General features: G+C 39.4%; 1 protein-coding gene across 4 annotated transcripts in view; it reads left to right on the forward strand.

Moving 5' to 3' along the window:
• The first annotated feature begins 7,244 nt into the window (after window positions 1-7,244).
• Window positions 7,245-22,062, forward strand: part of LOC149779869 (uncharacterized) — a 135,020-nt gene continuing 120,202 nt past the window's right edge. The window contains exon 1 of one of the 4 annotated variants that reach the window (XR_016414949.1): window positions 7,245-8,392. Coding sequence is in view for 3 of the 4 variants with exons in the window: in XM_089936541.1 (XP_089792667.1) it covers window positions 8,302-8,392 (91 nt within the window). In the remaining variant the exon portion in view is untranslated. The remainder of the gene's footprint in view (window positions 8,393-22,062) is intronic. The other 3 variants (XM_089936541.1, XM_089936543.1, XM_089936542.1) reach the window with 3 other exon arrangements.

Consider the following 22,062-nt stretch of genomic DNA (forward strand, 5'->3'; position numbering starts at 1 on the left):
ACTTTACCGAATTGAAACATAGTCATTCATTTATCAGTTTGTCCAATTTGTCCAAAGCAAAGTTCAGCTATTTAGAAAATAATCCGCATTTTGGGACATTTAAAACAAAACGTATAACGGAGAGAATTACGATAGTGACAGATTAACAACATTCTATTGCACACAATTGTTTCCTTAAAAGAAAAAAGAAAAAAATTAAGAAAGACACAGCTCAATTAGTAATAAGTTGATTTCATTTTAGAAGTGGTTCAAAAATCAACGTTGAATTTTGATAACAGAACATTTTACCCTAAGGTCATAATTTCACCTGAACGGGTCGTTATTTAACAGGACATTAAAAAAGGGTCAGTTTTTAACGTGAAGTTTTGATCACGTTGAAAACTTACCGACCGGGTCAGAATTCAACAAGGGTCAAAATGTGATACTACATCTGGGTCGTTATTTAACAGGACATTTAAAAAAGGGTCAGATTTTAATGTGAAATTTTTATCACGGTCGTTGAAAAATGACCCGGCGGGTCAGAATTCAACGAGGGTCAAAATTTAACACTACACCGGTAGTCCATAGATTTTGAAAAATTCATGGATGTGTGCACCAGCCTGATAGTTTACTCTTACAATAAGCCCTGGGATTGCCTTATATGTACCGTATTTTGTATTGTAGACAATTATTATAGTCCTTTTTTCAAATCCTTCACTGAATACTTCCAGAGGGATTTCTTTTAGAAACCTTGACACATAGATCTCGGCAAACTGTCTTTGTATTAATTTTGTGATTGGTGAGGGGGGGTCATTTTGACCACCCTCTCGCACAGGATTATATTGCCTTTGGGCAATAGAAGCTCTTTCTTCTTGGGATATAGGATGAAAATTCCCCTCCCAATGTTAGACAGTGTATCCATGTTTTCAGAGTTAATCCCTCTAGCAACTAGGACTGCTATGGCCTCCATTGTGGTAGATCGTTCAGTGCTATTTACCTCGGAGAAATCGATTGCTTGTGCCCAAGGGTCACGGTGTGCCTTAAAAAGGCGTCCTTGTTCAATTTCTTCTTCCTCCTCTGTCTTAAATTGCTTGAGGAATGCCTCGCCGCTTACACGTGTGCTTATATTAGTGGCCATTTTCTTGGGGGTTAATAGCTCTTAAAAGGGCTTTATTAAGAAATAGCTTAACTTAAAACCACGGTTATGGCTGAAATAATATTGGTGTACTGTTGTGTACGACCTGGTGTTGTTCCTTTGGCGACCGGATGATATCTCCCGTAAAGAGGTAAGCTTCCTCACAAGACTCGTCGTAATGTAATTCGTTTATAGAGCATTTGCTCTATATGTATACAATATGCACAGCTAGGTACTTAGGTTTTCGCTGCAGGCAATTTGAACATTCAGGATGGGTTGAGTTTCGCTCAGTATTTCGAAATGACTAGAGCCGAAGAAATACACCATCCTCGGCAACTAAACCTGCGTAAATTTTTGATCACATTTACATATTGATATAAATCATACACAATTCCGTGACAAGTATAATGACGTGTACACTTCTAAACGAAAACTTCTGAAGTGACATAAGAAATAAATAAGCGCAACAAATTCTGAGAAAACTGTTGACTTAGCTTATCATATATTTACACGAGACCCGGGTAAAGCATACGATCAAATGTTTATCACGCGTCAGTTTCTACAGGGTACGATAAGAACATTGTCATATTCTCTATCTCTCTCTCTCTCTCTTTATATATATATATATATATATATATATATATATATATATATATATATATATATATATATATATATATATATATATATATATATATATATATATATATAATGACTTGATAACATGGTTCTGTAATGATGTGTACTGCCGTGCTACAATGAGACTTTGTTATATTTTCTTGTCTATTTTTCCTTTAATTCGTAGAAGTATTGGTCCTTTTTTGAGGTCATAAACAATGGCAGCGAGTACAAAACAAACTAGTAAATTTTCTTGGAAAACTGCCGTGAGGTAGAAGAGTAGATTGAGATCATTAGCCAGACTGGGAGGACATGAAGGCGAGTCTGCCAGAAACTAACAACTGAAGAGCAAGTAATTAATCTTCATCAATTAAATTTGATTTTATCCTAATGTCAGTATACAAATTTAACGAAACCGCTGAGGACAACTTGAACGTATGTTTTGATCCATAAAAATAAGCAATCTTGAAGAGCTAAAAAAAGTTGAGCATTCCTTGCATGACCATCACAGCGATCGTTGCAAAAAGCCGTGCCCTGTGAAAGTGTTATAATACAGTAACATTGATATTGAGGCACGCAACTAGAGAAATAATACGATTTTTAGGAGTATTCCAGACACGTTATGTGAAGGCTGTACGGCTTTGATAAAATATTTATTACGTGAGAGGCTTGAAATCTACCCCGGTGAGATCTGTATACTGCGTACACATAAAGTAAGTCGTCAGAAAAAATTGTCAGCATCGGAAGGGAACCAGATCAACAAATCTCTCATCGCCCGATTATAGCTGCATTCAGATATTACCACGATGTTTAATTAATTGGACCAATGAGAAAAGACACAAGTCTTGAGGTAGAACACTAGAGTGGGAGACCCAATCACCATCAACGACCAGCCTCTGCAAGAAGTAGACGAATTCACGTACCTGGGCAGCAAGGTCGCCACGGATGGAGATTGCACAAGGGAAGTCACCACAAGAATCAGCAAGGCCAACCAGGCCTTCGCAATGCTGAAGCCCATCTGGAGGACAATAAACCGCAGCGCCCACACGAAGATCCGTATCTTCAAGATCACGTGCTGAGCGTACTTTTGTACGGGTCAGAGTGTTGGAAGACGACTGCTAACATAGAAAGCAAGCTCGAAGTCTTCCAGACCAAGTACCTGCGACGGATCATGAGGATCTTGTGGCCAAACATGATTTCGAACGAGGAACTCCGGCACAGAGCGGGCGCAAGCACCATCGCTGAGACCATTGCAACTCGTCGATGGAGATGGCTCGGCCACGTCTGCAGAATGCCCCATGACTCACTACCAAGGGTGCCACTGAGATGGACACCACAGGAGAAAAGGAACCGTGGCAGGCCCAAAGAGACCTGGCGCCGAACTGTGGAGCGAGAACTCAAGACCAGAGGCCTCACCCTGCAGACCGCCCCCATAACAGCAGCCGACAGACCAAAATGGTGCTCCCTTGCTGTCGCCTCAAGCACCAGACGGCGCAGAGAGGATTGATTGATTGATTGATGAGAAAAGGCGCAAGGGGAGTAGCTGTGAAATTGTTATTACCCGAGAGAAATTCTTGGATGCCCGAAACCATTTAGGTAAAGGGTGAAATCAAAGATGTCGAATTCGGATGCCAAATTTTAATTGCGTACCCTGCTAGATTTTCACAAATAGTCGCGTGAGAAGCTTGATATGCGGAGATGTGAAAGTCAATAATTTGCTATAATAATGACGTTTCCCAAGTTAGACTGGTTAACACGAGAAATCGGTAGTTATTTTTCGATGCCACGAGATTCTCAGATGGAGGATATACAAGATTTGGAAATTCTGGATGATTCACCGGACAGAGCTTCTGAAGCAGTAACTGTGGTACAATGTGGTGATGACCATTGGTCATCAACAAGCAAACATGTGAATAACCGCAGGAAACTGATTAAGTGCAATCCCTTGCTCTTGCTCTTGGCCTTAAGTCAGAATTAACGCAAGTATTCAGTCAATACCGAAGCCAGGGTGATTAATACGGAAGATCGTGCATAGGCATGACATTGCACGTGCTTTGCTCACAGACCTAGTCAAGTTTGTCGACAATAAAATTATCAATAAAAAAAGAAAATCCCGCTTAGGTGAGCGCAGAATGAACATGCTTTTCGAAATAAAATCAGACTTATTATAACAGTGTTCAAGACAAGACAAGACAACAATACAAGACAAAACAAGATAAAATGACACTTGGTTTGAAATTATAATTCAACACAAGTTCTAAAGAGATGTTTACCGACATTGCATAAAACAAATAAGGCATTGCAAAAAGCACGATTAGCAAGACATCTAAACACATCATAACAAATATAGAATTGGACACAACACAACGCATGACTTTAAGACACGAGGAAGCAGAGAATTTTAAGTCAGTAAGCAAAAGTGAATTTAGTATATAGGATAAATTAGAAAACACAGTTTAGGATTATTATAAACATTAAACATTATTATATTAGGATGATTATAAACAATAAAATAATTGGTCATGATTGAAATTTAAAGTAAATGCAGAAGCCCATAATTAGGACTAAAACATGAAGAGAGGTAGCCTACGCATTTAAAGAAAGGAGCTAGCAAGAGGGCTCTTGATTAGTACATAATACAAGGACAGATAAATAACAAACGCTAACAGAAACATTAGCTGTCATCATGGCGGGGTGGGCGGTTGAAGTATTATTTACTGATATTACATTTAATCTTTACCATTCCAGTAGATAATTTAAGGTCTAAATGAACTTAAGCTCGATTGTTCTCTAAATTGGTTTGGTAGCTCATTCCATAAAGTGACCGCTGCATATCTGAAAGATCCTTTTGCCAAATGCTGAGGTTTTATTTATCGGGACATCTAAAATATTTGAATATCTTAAATTATATGTATTGTGTTTTCAAACTTATTAATTTTTCAAAACAGTTGGAAGCATATTTATTCAGCATTTTGAAAGTCTATAGAAGCCATAACTGGACGTCTGCGCAACTTCAAAGTTGTCATTTTAGCCCTAAGTAAAGTTTATGATAGCTGCTAGTAAAATCATGATACACAAATCTCAGAGTACGCTTTAGTGTTTTTAAAAAAACTTTCAGCAATGTTCATATCGCTGCAAAAATGCATGGCTAAGGGACAAAAATTGAAATTGGAGAGGAGAAATTTATAAATATTGTTAGTTTGTTGAGTCTAGTGTTTTATGACCAATACGTTTCAGGACAGATTCTTGCCTTGAAGCTTTCCAACAGATTGGTTTTTTTTACATGTGAATCGAACTGCAGTTGATAGTCAATATCAGTTCCAAGCAGTTGTGCATTCTTCACAATTTATGACAGCACTGCTTATGTTTTCCACAAACTTTATACGGAATGTCTTTTAACGCAAAGCTAGTGCTTGAAACTTTTCAGGGTTGGCTTGAATTTTGTTAGCAGTGAACCAATCAATCGGAATGTTGTACTTTGCTTCAAGCGTGTTAACCAAACTTTTAAAATCCGGCGAGGAAAAGGACAACGTCTTATCGTCGGCAAAGTTATATATAGAGCCATATCCAACCAAATCGAAGATATCGTTGATAAAAACATTAAATGTAATGGTCCAAGGATCGATCCCTGAGGAACCCCTTTTTGCATTTCCGACCAGCTACTCAAGACACCCTAATTTGATTTGCTGCTTACGATTTGACAGAGAACTCATTAAGAGCGCTACTGAGTCATCTGGAATACCATATGCCCTTAACTTATAACTTCGAATATCACGAGGGAGTCATTCTAAAGCTTTGGGTAAGTCAATCAGGACTGCAAATACATATTTGTTTTCATCAAAAGCCTTCCTCGAGTCTTCAAGCAAACGTAACAGATTGGTCTGGAATACATAATCTTTACTAACGCGCCTAAATATTTGTTTAAAATGTTCTCAAAAAAGTATTTAACTAGTCTCATTTGATCTCTCAAACAGTTTGGATATAATGGGTAAAATGCTGACAGGTCATTAATTATTTTTTATCAAGTGGATTGTTCTTTTTTAAAATGGGAACTACATGGTCTTCGAACAGACGATCAGAAAAAATATTTTGATTGTAAAGTTTTGTTAATTAGATCTGTAATATGTGGCACAAGGATCGGTGCCCCGGCTTCTAACAGTTTGACAGAAATCTGATCCGCCTCTGTTGCTTTTCTTGAATTAAAACTTATCACTTTATACACTTCTTCATAAATAACTAGCTTAAATTTAAAAAATATATCCATGTTATAATTGTCCTTAATAGCCTTGATACTCATGGATTAGAGGGTTGAAAGGAACACCCATCTCAATGACTTACTTCGGTTAAAATTAACAGTTAATTGCCAAGGATATAATGCAGTTAAAATTATCAGTTAATTGCTAAGGGTTACAAAGTTTCATTTTAAGTGTTGTTTATATACCGCCTGAAAATTAGAAATTTCAAACGGATGATACTATTGAAATGTCTGATGCAAAAATCACATTCACGTGTATATCATATAACAATGTGTATGTGTGTGTGTGTGTTTGTGTGTCTTTTTTGGTAAGGAGAAAGGGGATATGAATGCAAAAAACATCCAAGAAGAATGACTGTATCGAGTAGATACATCTCTTGGTAATTGTCTGGATTTTGATAAAACAATTACAGATTATTTTAGCAATTTTTCTGCTTAGGAATCAAACCATTTAACACATAAGAATGATTGTAAAAATAAATAAATAATATATATATATATATATATATATATATATATATATATATATATATATATATATATATATATATATATATATATTAAACATACAGATACATTTCGCTTTGGCTCCGGGAACAAAGAGCCTCGTTTTGGTTTTCATTAACCTGTCTTGCACATTGAGCAAGTTGTCACAGTTCTCGGACGAGGTATTTTGGGAATCTTCTCCTTGCTTTCCTCCAGATGAACACTGATTTCAGATGAACACTGATTTCACGAAGTAACGTAAATTTAAGCACAGACTATGTGCAGCTTTAAAACGTAAGGACCATGTCCGTATGAAAATTTGGTACGTCTAAGAAAAATTGTTTACGTAAGCTCTTCTTTTGTAAGGGAGGTGGATAATAAATTGGTAATATAATAGGGCACCTGCAAGATACTCACAAGGAACAGCGATGAAGTAGACGTCACGATCAACAAAAATAACACAATGACTAGAAAAATATCGGACAAAAATTGCTTAGAATTTTTGAGCATATTGAATAAAATATAGTATTTATGATTAAAGCAGACAGGGTGCTGGTGTGTGTTTCAATTTTTTTACTCTCTCTCTCTCTCTCTCTCTCACACACACACACACACACACTTAATATATTCTCTCTGCACCAGGATTGAATAAAATATGCGACTAATACTTTTAACTATTTTTTTTAATGTATTTACTTAATGCTGCATTTATGCAAAGAAATAAAATTCGGTTATTATTAGTTTCATGCATTCAATTATTAGGGTCGGGGCAGATCCATTGAAGCAATGAGTCTTTAGTTTATCCACTAGACTCTACTAACTGTAAAAAGTTTACTACATGACTTTAAACACGCGTGTCATCTACGGATGAATGCTTCAAAATAACTAAATAAAACTGGAGTCTGATAGAATAAGGTACACCTGTACACAATTCAAAATACCATAAGGAGTGGAGAATGTGGACAAAGCTGTCATATGTATATAGGTTATGACGCACAAAAATATGTCTTGTGTAATGAATCAGTGGGAAAATACGCAGTTTACTGGATGCATCTCCTTACTCATATCGAAATATTCCATATAACACTGGATTTATCTCCTTACTCATATCGAAATATTCCATATAACACTGGATTTATCTCCTTACTCATATCGAAATATTCCATATAACACTGGATTTATCTCCTTACTCATATCGAAATATTCCATATAACACTGGATTTATCTCCTTACTCATATCGAAATATTCCATATCATACTGGATAGAATGGCAATCTGAATATCAGCACATGCTGGCCGTGGCTTACCGTACACGGAGGGTAATTTTATGCCGTGATAACTGGCGGAATTTCGTTACGATTTGTTGTTGAATGTCTTGTTTATATTTTTATCTGTAATCAGCAAAGTAAAATCCATCCATACGCATATAAATGTTTACTTTATATTCTTTATCAGAGAACGTTCTTAAATGCGTTTTAAAATATTGTTAATGATACGGAATAGTTTTAAATACCACACCCCTTCCCTCTTTGACAATTCTCTTCAGCTAAAGCTTCATTAAAATCTGTCACTTGATCATTCCTTTGCGCTCTACTTACGCTTACATCGCCTTTTGTCAAACAAGTTGTTTGTGTGACTTAACATTCAATGATTGAAACCAGGGAGTGTCCGATTGTAATATGAGAAAATACAAATACTGTGAAAATCACCCGTTTTCTGCATGGATAGACGATAGGTGACTGAACTTTGTCTACTGCTTTTTTTGTGGTGGATTTTTAATGATCCTGAAAATCTGATGGGAATAACTAGTCTACATTGAAGGTGATTCATGATGGTTGTATTTATATCGATTGTACTCATGGCCCTTGGCTTTGGGTCACTCGGAACATTAGGGAATGGAAACCAGTTTTATTACCAAGGTAAGTGGCTTTCTACATTAGCTAAAATTGTCACTTACACTCATTACTCAAAAGAAATAGCATTCGAGTCATTTATAACACAAGAATATCAGGTCAATTTGTTGATTCAAGTCATTTATAACACAAGAAGATCAGGTCAATATGTTTATTCAAGTAATTTATAACACAGGAAGATCAGGTCAATTTGTTGATTCAAGTCATTTATAACACAAGAAGATCAGGTCAATTTGTTTATTCATGTCATTTATAACACATGAAGATCAGGTCAATTTATTGATTCAAGTCATTATTAACACAAGAAGATCAGTTCAATGTGTTGATTCAAGTCATTATTAACACAAGAAGATCAGTTCAATTTGTTGATTCAAGTCATTTATAACATAGAAAGGTCAGGTCAATTTGTTGATTCTAGTCATTTATAACACAGGAAGATCAGGTCAATTTGTTGATTCAAGTCATTTATAGCACAAGAAGATCAGGTCAATTTGTTGATTCAAGTCATTAATAACACTAGAAGATCAGGCAAATATGTTAATTCAAGTCATTTATGACACAAGAAGATCAGGCTAATATGTTGATCCAAGTAATTTATAACGCTATAAGAGCAGGCTCATATTTGGTAATACAGTTCCACATTTCTTTTGCATCATATTCGTTCATGAAATACTGCTATTAAATCCGTGACAGTTCTTTCCTCAATTTGACATTCCTTTTAGGATAATTTAGTTTGGGCTGCTGAGTGCCACACATCTCGTTCCTGTAAAGTCTATAACCGATTATGGCCAGTACTAGTAAGAGTCGCTACTGTTTATTTGCTGTCTGTATCCTCTGACACTTTGTAAAGAGCCTTGGTGAATTGTAAATTCAGAGTGAGAGAGAGAGAACACATGCCTGTCTATGATGCGAATCATCTTGCACACCGTTACCAGGGGTAGCCCTCGAGTTAGGTTAAATATACCAATATGGGTAAGGGTGTTTTCTCCTGGCTGATCTTTTTAGACCATTAAGAAAGGCCCTCCTGCCTTAATATTATAGTTGTCATGTGGCATGTGAGTTATAGCTTTTGATTTTGTATGAATTTCGGTTCTTTAATATGGTATATCTGTATTTTTCTATGTATTATATCATTGGTTTTTTATTAATCGTATTCTAGTCATTCGTAGTCTAATATGTATGTTTCCATCATTGTGTGCTCTTTTCTTCTTTGTCTATTTTTTGCCCTCCTTCGGCTTTTGTTTATTTCTTTTATTTGTTCTTTTGTCATGGTTAATTGTTTTGCTTCGGTTTTACAGTCTGTTTATCTTCTAGTTCATCTGTTGTTTTTTTTCTCTTCCTGTTGTATGTTTTCTAGCTTGGTGTTCACTTTTGCTTTTCTCCTTTCTTGTTTCTCCCATTTTTTGTTGCAGTTCTTGTGTCTCCTTTTGTTGTTATTTCTGTTGTCCTATCTATTGTTCCTGTTTCTCTTGTTGTTGCTGGAATTTCTTTTGTCCTAATTGTTTCTGCTGCCATTTGAAGTCACAGTGCATTTAGTCGCTTTATGTTTGAGTCGATTTCATCCTGTGTTGTTGCTGCCTCTGCTTCCTGTACGGTGACTTTGAAGGTTTTGTCCGGTGGTGGGTCTAATTAGACCTGTTGTGATAGCAGGATTTCTCTGAGTTCTGGTAGCACCTGTTGCATTCTACAAATTGCAATTGGAGTGCTTGATCTAGGAGTGGTCCTGTCTTCACTGGCAGAGGTGATTGTGGTGGTGGTGGTGCAGCTTTTGAGACAATATTGGCAAATGTCTCTTTATCTTTTTTGTGTGGGGCTGGAGCGTGGTCTGCCTTCTCCTGGGCAGCCTTAGATTTAGTCCTATCCTTTGTTGTTGGTAGTGGTGGTCTATCCGGCTGCTGTAGTTTATTCACTTTAGTGAGTGTAGTGGGTTGGGTGTTAGCTGGCTGGCTCTGCATATATGTATTACGTTCCCTCTGCTGCTGCGTTCTTCCACGGCGACCTGATAATTGTTCCTGGGAGAAGAAATGAGAGCCTCATCTCCCAGGCGTTTATGTGCACATGGTGCACTGATAAGTTTAGCCTTCAATCGCGGAACCTCTTTTTGGACCCATTGCGGTCTGACTGGAGAGCTGATTCATGAGAGGGAATGGACCCACACACTCATGATACTACTAAAATATTTCTGTTTACCTGTTTTTTGAGTGGGAATTTACCTGCACTCACTCAGCTTTATGTTAATATATCGGAAATTAATTTTTGGTGTCCGGACGTGACAAAGGAGGAAAAGCGCAGGGAGACTATCATCTATCATCTGCTGTTCTTGGCGGTGTCCACTGGATCCAGGTTGATGATTGCGTCGAATTTTGAATTTAGATAATTATTGTTGCCAGAGATGAAAAGAATAATATCCTGTGCTGTTTTTTAAAATTAATAATTAGGAGAAAGTGCTGTACTCTCAAAGAGCTTGGAACAAATAGCAGAAATAATGGGGGAAAATCCTTCTTTGCCAGTTTTGAACAGCAGATTTTGCCATCTCAATTACAAATACAAATTTGAAATTCTTACTTCGTGTGTAATGAGATTAATTTGACTTGTCATAAGCTGTCAGTGACTTTGGGTCTAGAGATTTCCCAATGGTTTATTTTTTGTTCCACTTCAACCGACATTTGTTTTGAACATGACGTCATCACATTATACTCGCCAGTCGACCCGAATATGTCACGATGGACCGTCATTTATTGCATTAAATAACAAGTGCTTTGGCGCTCGATAAAACATTGTGCACTAGACTTAACAAGCTGGGGCTACATTTAATCTTTACTTAAATGTAACGGCAGTGGAAAAAAGAAACGGTCAGGCGATGGGGCAATGTGTATACTTCTAACACCCTCCACTTATTCCATCAAGTCGTTCCCACGCCACTCCTGCAGAGGCGGAATTGCTGTCATTTCAAAGAACTCCATAATTCACCGTTTTTACTAAGCTACAACTTTCAGTTTCGAACACACATTCTTTGAACTGGTCCAAACCTTCACTCACAATGAAACAAACGTCAGTCCATTTTTTCGGCCTCTACAGCTCTTCTCCTTGTTGAAAAAAACAAGCTGACCGAGTCTCTCATTTTGAAGCAGTTTCCTAATCTCCTTGAATACAGAAATGGGACAGGTGGAAACATGGTTATTAGTGGATCTTTCAATTCTCACATAAAAAAACTCCTAGATTAGCCAACCCTTGCATAACCATGGTCACATTTTAGAATGGTTTCTTCATGAACTTGATGATAATATTCTAAAGTCTTCAACTTGAAGCAGATCAACTCTGCGTCATATGCCATCTCGCCGTATCATTCACAGACCCTCCATCTCTCTTTGCTACAAAGAGAAACCTCCGTATGATAAATATAGCACAGTTAATGCATGACATCCAAGTAAACCTGATATCTTGAATTTGTTTTGTAATTTCATGGTGTTCGTTTTTGTCATCTTGTCGTTGTATATATTTGTATGTGTTATCTAATAATGTCAAGCGTTAAAGCTTCTAAAGATTAGGCGCTGTGCTAAGTCCCCATAAGCTTCTAAAGATTAGGCACTGTGCTAAGTCTCCATAAGCTTCTAAAGATTAGGCACTGTGCTAAGTCCCCATAAGCTTCTAAAGATTAGGCACTGTGCTAAGTCTCCATAAGCTTCTAAAGATTAGGCGCTGTGCTAAGTCTCCATAAGCTTCTAAAGATTAGGCACTGTGCTAAGTCTCCATAAGCTTCTAAAGATAGGGCACTGTGTTAAGTCCCCATAAGCTTCTAAAGATTAGGCGCTGTGCTAAGTCCCCATAAGCTTCTAAAGATTAGGCCTGTGCTAAGTCCCCATTATCATTATCATTATATTTCTAACTTGAACTGGATGGTTTAGGTCGAGATTTCAAAATGGTTGTTTAGATTTCAATCCTGGACATGAAGGTTTGGAAACCTGTGGTGCATCATCAGTAGATGAGAGCAGACCATCGCTCTAAAAATGTTTTTGTTCGAGGATATGAACGGGTATCTCATAACCATCGCTCTAAAAATGTTCTTGTTCGAGGATATGAACGGGCATCTCAAGCTGTAACGGAACGCTTGTCCACATCCCCACGCAAAAGCTCGACACCCTGGCCACGTCCCTCCTGTCCAGAAAGTCATTTAATTGGAGTAAACTGTTGTGAATTCATGCAGCAAAGATTCCCTGGGTGAAGCCGTCAAAGGTTACACAATATTGGTCCAACTTCCTGCAATTGTACTTTCCACTTGAACTGATTAATGTTTAGGATTTATGTTAAAAGAAATATTTCGAATTTTATTCAATTCTTTTTAAGAGTTGGACTTTAACTTTGTTTCTGAGGATTTAAGGTTCATTTCACTTTGTTCACACCTTTACGTGAGCTTTTCTTTTACCTTTTTTATTCGCTGTTTCACTGAAAGCGTGACACATCTGACTGTAATACGGCTATTTTGTTAATTGCGTACGTGAGTAGTTTTCTGCGTCGTCATTCATTTTTAATTTTAACGGATTATAAATGCAACTGAAATTCCTCCTTCATTTTGTTCGCCAATTAAATAATTTATGTAAATTCAGTGTCACGCTTTTATTTTAGGGGTTTGGACCGCATGTTACAATTCCTTTTGTTCGCTTTTTCCGATTTCTAGATTGTGATTTTCAAATAGACTTTAAAAGTTGAAAAAGTAAATATATAAGAAGATGCAAAATTCGTCGTATTTACTCATCATTATCTTTGATTACTGAATGCATCTAGCAGTCTCTCTTTCTCTCTCTCTCTCTCTCTCTCTCTCAGTATTCGTCTAAATCGATTAATACTAGATTGATATGGGGATTAGGGTCATTTGAAGTGTGTTTAGTATCTCATCCCTGTCGTCTGTATTTGGGTTCGCTGACCTTTCCGAGGTGAAATTACGTTTGTACTGTTTCGGATAGCTGGCGATTAGGGTGGAGCTAGTAAATTAGAACACGATTTTTAGGCTCCGCCTCCCAAGGTATTCCGAATGAAGTGATTTAAAGCATTCTCTTCTTAAACAAAATCACAGCTACCATTAAAAAGTTTATTGTTAAATTCATTTTTCAAGCATTAGTATGAACTGACTGACCAAGTAAAAAGATACGTGCACTATTTAAGGATACACATAAGATACACAACTTTGTGGATAGAGGATACATCAGGGCCCAATCTAAGGTGCGTTCAGTACAGACTTTGTTATAACTTGGCACACCCTAATAGTAGATATTATAAAGGATGAAATAAAAGGCATTCCTCAGGTATTTTAAATGTTTCTGGCCATGGTAATATGACACCCTAATTTAATGATGTCAACATAACCTCATTTCATTGCTCTTTGGCTTAGTAATCGTTACCCGGCTGGTTTTAACTGCCGTATATGTACTGCTATCAGTCCACGTGTTCTAAAAACTGACAATTTATAGAGGCACCTTTAACATAATAACTGGTGTTTTTTTATACCTTTTTCAATCGATTAAAGAGTCCTTGTCACTTTGTTTAAAAAAACTTGGGGGGTGGGGTCAGTCACAAATGATCCTTGCCTATGTGTTGACTAAACCAACCGTTTGCTAATGTCGGCCTCAGACATGTAATAAAGGGATTTAGAGAAATGACCCTTGTGTTTATTTTAACACTTATGAAACTATTTAACAGAAACTTCATACATTGTATAACCACTAGCCAGTATATGGCATGTGTTATTTATATTTGATTTAATTTATATTTGATTTAATTTAATTCTTTGTTTTTTAGTTTTAATTTGTTTTATTTCATTACTTGCTATTGTAGTGTAACTTTATTTACTGAATTTGACATTCTCCAGAAAATCAGTTCAGTTATATTTGACCTGGCTGTTTTTCGTAAACACTAAAACTAGAAACTTCGTATCTAATGCTGACCTAGTTCCTGACGTTGATTCAGAAATCAGTGAGCGTTGAAGTAAAAAACATTTTTTTTATATAATTCTTTCTCATAGTAAGCTTAATAAAGTGGAAATCGATGCCATCCTGGGAGTACGTGATGTTCGGCATGTAAAAAGCTTCTACGTTGTTCTAGAAGGATGATTGTGTGACCCTCATACGGGAATCTGCTTTGCGTCTTAAATTAGTATATAACAGTAGTTAATGGGGATCTTATAGGGTCTATGGGATTTATCATTACAGACCCCCTTGGGAACATATAGGGTCTATGTAAATTTAACATGGAGAAAAATCGTGGGAACATATAGGGTCTATGGGAATTAACATGGCCAAAAACCCTGGGACAATATAGGGTCTATGTAAATTTAACATGGAGAAAAATCGTGGGAACATATAGGGTCTATGGGAATTAACATGGCCAAAAACCCTGGGACAATATAGGGTCTATGTAAATTTAACATGGACATAAACCCTTGGGACTGTATAGGGTCTATGTAAAATTGAAACAGGGAGGGTCTCTATTTTTTTTTAAAAAAAATAAAATAAAAAAAGGGGTAGGCAATTCAAAGACTATCTCTTTTCGAGAAATATGGCTGGCCCTGAAAAGGGCCTTTGGTTTATGTTAATATGCCCTTAACATAAAGGGCATTTGCGACATCTTCTTGTCCTCAAACTTCGTCTTACAGCAGGGCCATACATCAGAGTCCTCTTGAGGCAACCTTGTCTCTCTATATAGACTCTTCTTATCCACAGGCTGCTGCTGGTCCTGTGGACAACGGTCCACTTGGATCGGACATACATGAGCATGTCCGTCCTGAACATCATTGTTGACACAAGGGTTGAAGATTCAACGTCGGTCCACATGTTGAGGCTCCGAGAATAGGTGAATCAATGCACTGAACTGCGCTTATTTATAGGGACAGGTAGGATTGAAACGGATTGAGTTCATTCACCAATCCGAACACGCGTTACAAAATTCAGCCAGCTGCATCCAATCCGAAGAGAGCAGTCTGTGACGTCACGTAGTCAATATAGATCTGCTAGCGCTTGTGTGCAGTCAATCTATGCGACAGTCATTCAACATGACGGAAACTCAGAAAACGATCCAATGGGGTGCACCAGCAGCGGAGACCGCCCAAGGGAACCCGGACTTACTTTCAGAAGAGGTGAATTGGGATTTTGTGGATTTTCTCTCCTCGCAAGAATTTGTTCCGGAACCTTCGTTACCTTCTTCATTACCGCAAGTGGAGAATTTTAGACAGAGACAGAAAGAAGAATTGGAGAAATTTATGCAACGACAAAAAGAAGCGGAACAGGCTTTTCTCCTACAGCAACAGCAACAAGAAGAAGAGGTAAGAAAAAAACAACAGCAAGAAGAAGTAGCAGCAAAGAAACAAGAGGGTGAGAATCAAATGGTCACGGTACTGTTGGATATTTTAGCGGAGTTAAGAAGTCTGAAACAAATGTATCAGACTTCTTTATCACGACCGAAGAGAATACGACCTTCCCGAGCTAAACACGTCAACCCTGTGACTAAGCCTACCGTACCACCCTTAGTGATTTCAACCCAATCATTATCATCATCATCAACATTACGCAGTCCAGAAGTAGGCCTTGGCCGTGGCAAAGGCATAAGGCAGTTAAAGTTGATTGCTTAAACTCACCCCTACATCGTAAAGAAAAAAGGCCCTTTTCAGGGCCACCCACATATCTCGAAAAGAAATACAATTTCAATTTGCCAATAACTCAAAAAAAAAAATAAACCCCACCCATTTTTACCCTTATAGTACGTGTCTTTGTATGAGTGCGTGAGTGTAGCTTCTTATTTTAAAATCAAAACTCAAAGACTCTTACCTTATATCATTCATTTATTCTTTTCTCCATTTTTTACAATCCAATTCACAATTCACAACACAACACTTTAATAAAAAGTTAATTGATTTCTTCTTTTCTCCTTGTTTAGTCTCTCTGTTTTTTGAATTTCTTCACCGTCACACTCTTTTCCTCTTCTTCCTCCTCGCTTTCTTCCCTTCTTTTTTTCGTCTCCTGTTTCTTTTTCTTCACCTGTCTGCTTTCTTCCTCTGAAGAATCCCTCTCTTCTTCTGAAGAATCCTTCTTTTCTTCTGACTCCTCTTGTTTCTTTTTTGGGCAATCTGGAGACCAATGTCCTTTTTCTTTACAATAATAACAGGTATCTTTACTTTTGTCTTTTTTAGCTCCTGTTTTTTGACGGTCTGGACACTCTGAAGACCAATGCCCTTTCTTCTGACAGATATAGCAAGTATCTTGACTTTTATCTCGAAAGGAAGGAGAGTAGTCCGTAGGATGGTCTGAAGAGAATTTTCTAATGACCCCTCGCAAAGCTCTGACGAAACGTTCCATCTGGTTAGTCTCTTCCATCGTTGTGCTCGGCTTGAGAGTGAAATGAATAGTGAAAGGACAAGACACACACCCTTTTATATACGCTGGTCTGCTATGACTATAAAGTAGTTCATGGTGTTTGAACTTGAGTCATTTGACTTTTTGCTTTCAAGATGAAACGATCCCATTCATTCGAGAAGAAAGAAGAAGAAAGTAAGAGGCAGAAACGTGATCTATCGCCTCGTACCAGGGCTGAAATATTGACACAAATTCATGCCAGTGATTTTGAAGAGGACATGAGTGAACCAGAATCCGAACCCTCTAAACCAAGTCCACCACCCTTTGTCAACCCTGAAAAGTACTATTCCATTCGAGAGACGGAAAAGCGCTCCTCTAGAAAATTTAGAACCACGGCTTACAAATACACGGTGAAGTTTAAAGATTTCAAGTCCGAAGTACCGTTAGAGAAAGCAGAAGGGTTCATCACCGGAGTGTGGGATTCTCTGCTCACTGCACTCAAGCGACAATGTCAACCCAAAGAAGACGATCGCTTGAGACTTTCCATACAACACGACGGTTTGAAATCCCCTGTTTGGATCGAGTTTAGCACCCCTGCAGAATTGACCGCTTCCAAAGTCATGGACAAGATTCAACACGTGCAACAATCTAATGACCAGTTTGACATCACCGATGGAAAAGCCACATTGGACATGACCCACGTCTCTCCTCCTCAAGGGACCGGACGCAAAAAGATGTTATTGGTGAACGACCTTCGCAGCATTAAGCGTAGCCTTGTCCAAATTCACAATCCTCATGACCAGATGTGTTTAGCCCGTGCCATCGTGGTGGGACGAACCTATGCCAACAAGAACGACACGGTAGAATGGAAAAGAGACTGGGAGAACATTCGACAATCGGACCGAGCCAAACAACGAAGTGAAGCAGAACTCCTGTTACGAAAAGCTGGCATGTCCAAAGACAGACCCTGTGGCATTCCTGAGATGCAAAAATTGCAAGATGCCCTAGCTCCACGATACACTTTGAAAGTGCACCCTCAAGAAGTGCGCGGGTCTCTGTTGTTTCGAGGGCAAGATTTTAAGGACGGAAAATACATTCATGTTTATCATCACGATGACCATTTCGATACCATTACCAGTATCACCGGATTCCTGGGATACGGTTATTACTGTGAGAAATGTGACCATGGTTATAATAATCGAGAGCAACACAAGCATTGTGGATCGAAATGCTCAGGATGTTTGGCCTCTTCACCCTGTCTGAGCGAAGAACCAGTGCCTTGTTCAACTTGTCTGCGCACGTTTGTCAGCCCTACCTGTTACCAACAACATCTGAAAACGCAAGGTTCACAGCAGAAATGTGCTTGTCAACTCCTGAGATTGTGCCATACGTGTGGACAAGGCATACGTACCAATAGTACCAAGGCACACGTATGTTCAGGAAAAAAGAAATGTCACATTTGTCACCACATCGTGGACTTGGAACACCAATGTTACGTGCAAAAATACCAACCCCTACCAGAGAAAGAGGACGGTCACAAGAAGAAAGGCAATTTCATCTTTTTCGATTTCGAATGCATGCAAGAGACTGGCATTCACATTCCTAATTTCTGCGTGGCTCATCGAGCGTGCGAGAAGTGCATTCAAGAACCTATCTTCAGTCATTGCCCTCACTGCAGCAAGATTCCTGGAGGGCGTGAAAAAATCTTTCGGGGGCCAAACACGTTAGCCGATTTTGCCCAATGGGTCTTAGACCCCATCGACAAGACGTGGAGCCAAGAGGACATCGGACTTTACGGAGATTGTCATCGTCATGCCACGGTGATGGCTCACAATTTCTCCGGATACGATGGACAGTTTCTTCTCAGATACTATACGGAACATGGCACCGAACGTCCTAAAGTGACTTTGAACGGAGCCAAAATCATTTTCATGCAAGTGGGACAAGTACAGTTTAAAGATTCGATGAGCTATTTGGCCATGCCTTTGAGTCGAATGCCTAAAACGTTTGGAATGACAGAAATGGCTAAAGGGTACTTTCCACACTTTTTCAATACGGAAGCCAATCAACACGCCGTTCTACCCCATTTACCTGAGGCTCACTATTACGACCCCGACAACATGCGTACCGAACAACGAGAAGCTTTCTACGCTTGGTACCAGGCTCATGCCTCTGACCCCTTCGACTTTCAGGAAGAAATGCTAAAGTATTGTCGTTCCGACGTGGACATTTTACGGCGTTGCTGTGGAAAATTTCGAGAACTGTTCATGGAACACGGAGGGGTCGATCCTTTGAAAGAAGCTTGCACCATTGCCAAAGCGTGTTCCTTAGTGTATCGACAACGATTCATGCCTGAAAACACCGTGGCTGTCATCAGTCCTCAAACGACCCACTATGTCAAGCGTCAATACTCGGTCAAAGCCCTACGTTGGTTACATTACTTGTGCGACAAGGAAGACAAGTGGATTCAGCATGCCCGCAACGGAGGGGGCGAAAAGACCATCGGAACGTATTCGGTCGATGGCTGGGACTTAGAAAACCCCAAGATCGTGTACGAGTTTAACGGTTGCTTATTTCACGGATGTCCCGTTTGTTATCCTGACCGTGGCACTAAAAATCAGTTTTTGCAACGAACCATGGAAGACTTGTACCAGGACACTTGTCAGCGACGCCTAAAGTTAGAACAGCAAGGATACCAAGTGGTGGAAATGTGGGAACACGAGTACGATCACCGTATGAAAACCGATCCCGAGTTTAAACGCCTCGTGGAAAGTTACCAGTTCATGGACCCGCTGAACCCGAGGGATAGTTTGTACGGAGGAAGGACCAATGCCACCTGTTTGCTGTACCAAGCCGACGAAGAGAACGGAGAAGAAATCAAATACTTGGACGTGTGTTCGCTGTATCCCTACGTGTGCAAATATTGTCGCTTTCCTGTAGGGCACCCGCAATTGTTCACGGAACACATCGACCTGGTCAACATTCGACAATACGAAGGCTTGATCAAGTGTAAAGTTTTGCCTCCCACGAACCTATACCATCCCGTCTTACCTCACCATTGTCAAGGCAAACTGATGTTTCCTTTGTGCCGTACTTGTGCCGAAACGTGCAACCAAGACCAGCCTTGTCATCACAGCCAGGAAGAACGGGTCTTGACGGGAACCTGGGTCAGCGTAGAATTGTTCAAAGCTATGGACATGGGATACCAACTGTTAGAAGTGTACGAAATTTGCCACTTTCCCAAGACACAACAATACCACAAGGGTGACCCTACTCAGAAAAGCATTTTCGCAGACTACGTGGATGCCTTTTTGAAACTGAAGCAAGAAGCCAGCGGCTATCCTTCCTGGTGTCACACTCCCGAAGACCAAATACAATTCAAAGAGAAATACTACGAACAAGAAGGCATCACTTTAGACCACATCGAGAAAAACGAAGGCAGGCGATCGTTTGCCAAAGTGATGTTAAATTGCTTGTGGGGTAAAATGGCACAACGCCCGTGTTTACCCAAGACGGAATATTTGACAGAACCTTCCCGCTACTTTCAGATGATTCACGACAAAACCAAATTCATGAAACACGTGGACGTCGTTCGCGAGGATTTGATCTTAGTCAATTACGAAGAAGATCTGGACTTTGTACAAGACGACCCCTTTGGAAATGTCATCATTGCGGCTTACGTGACAGCCCATGCTCGCTTAAAATTGTACGAAGCTTTAGAACTGTTAGAAGAACGCGTCCTGTACTTTGACACGGACAGTTGCATTTACATCCATCACCCGAGTCAACATCACCCTGACATCGAAGGAGACCGTTTAGGAGCCTGGACAGACGAGCATCCCGACGACAAGATTCTAAGTTTCGTCAGTGGCGGTCCCAAAAATTACGGCTACGAATACCGGGACAAACAAGGAGAAGTGCACACGACGTGCAAAGTGAAAGGACTGACTCTGAATCATCGTACCAGTCGTGTGGTCAACTTTGGGGTATTGAAAGAAGCCTTGCAATCGGAAGAGGATGGAAACTTTAAAGTGACCACTTACCAACCGAACAAGATTGTACGTTTACCCACTCACCACATCGTCAGTCGACCTTTGGAAAAAGTTTATCAAATCGTGTACCAGAAGCGAGTTCGACTTCCCAATCATTTCACCTTACCGTACGGTCACGTCGGTATTGGTCTGTATATAAAAAGGAACCCTAGGCAAGATCGATAGTTCATTGTGACTACCAAGACCGAGCAAACAAGATGAATACTTTGAAAGAGACATCGTTCCAGTTTGGGGATTGTAAAAAAGTTGTATCTTCCTCTAGTGTGACTAATACTGGATGGATAAGACCCAGGCATTGCGACGGAAAATGTCCGGAAGGAAACTGCGATTGTCCATGTGGTTACCATTGTAATTGCGTAACGGAGTTTGCAGACGAGTGCGATTGTGAGCCTTGCGATGGATACGATGCTGTACGTTGTGACCTGAGCGATGCCGTAAAGCATCATGGGAACTTTAGTGCCCCTACCCCTATCATGGAAAGTGATGCTGTGCGTGTCAAACCTGTCGGATGCGAAAGTGATGCCGCTCGTCCTCTTGGACATTTTACTGGGTTTCGTTTTAAAGGGGAATGTTCACCTTCACGTCTACCCCCCTACGGATGTCATCCAGCCTTGAGCAAACTCCTACCCATGTCACTCAACCCTCATCGAAACGAACCTGTGAAAAACGAATATTCGTTTCCTGTGCGTTTGTCGGAATACTGCGACTTTGAAAATCGTCTTCAATCGTTCAAAGGAAAATGGCCAAAGTATCTGGGAGGACCGACCCCCGAAGAATTAGCCAGAGCCGGATTTTTCTACTTGGGCGAAGGAGATAAAGTCAGGTGCTTCAGTTGCGATGTGACACTTCACCACTGGGAACCGCAAGATTCGGCCTACGTAGAACATGCTCGATGGTCACCGAATTGTCATTACTTACCCTTAGTGGGACCGAGACATTGAAGTAACTTCTTACCATAATAATCTGTTCATGGATACTTTACAAGAGAACATTCGTGCTTTGCCTGTGGAGTTGAGAGAACGCATTTACCGAGAGCTGGTCAAAATACAAGTGAAACGTAAAGAACAATTGCATCCGTTACGTCACCGGTGTTTGAACCACTGGTACCTGAAGGCTATACAAGGATTGATTCAATTGAAAGTGTTCCATCGGACAGACATTGATCAACGATCCTCTAGTTTTAAAAAGGATTGGTTTGGTATGGACGATTCTACCTACATCATTGTAAACGTACTGCATCGAATTCCAGAGGAAGAGTTAACGAATTACCAACATCTTGAACACA

Source organism: Sinohyriopsis cumingii, chromosome 16 (genome assembly GCF_028554795.1).
Source record: "Sinohyriopsis cumingii isolate HCF-2022 chromosome 16, ASM2855479v2, whole genome shotgun sequence".
Taxonomy (NCBI): Eukaryota; Metazoa; Mollusca; class Bivalvia; order Unionida; family Unionidae; genus Sinohyriopsis; species Sinohyriopsis cumingii.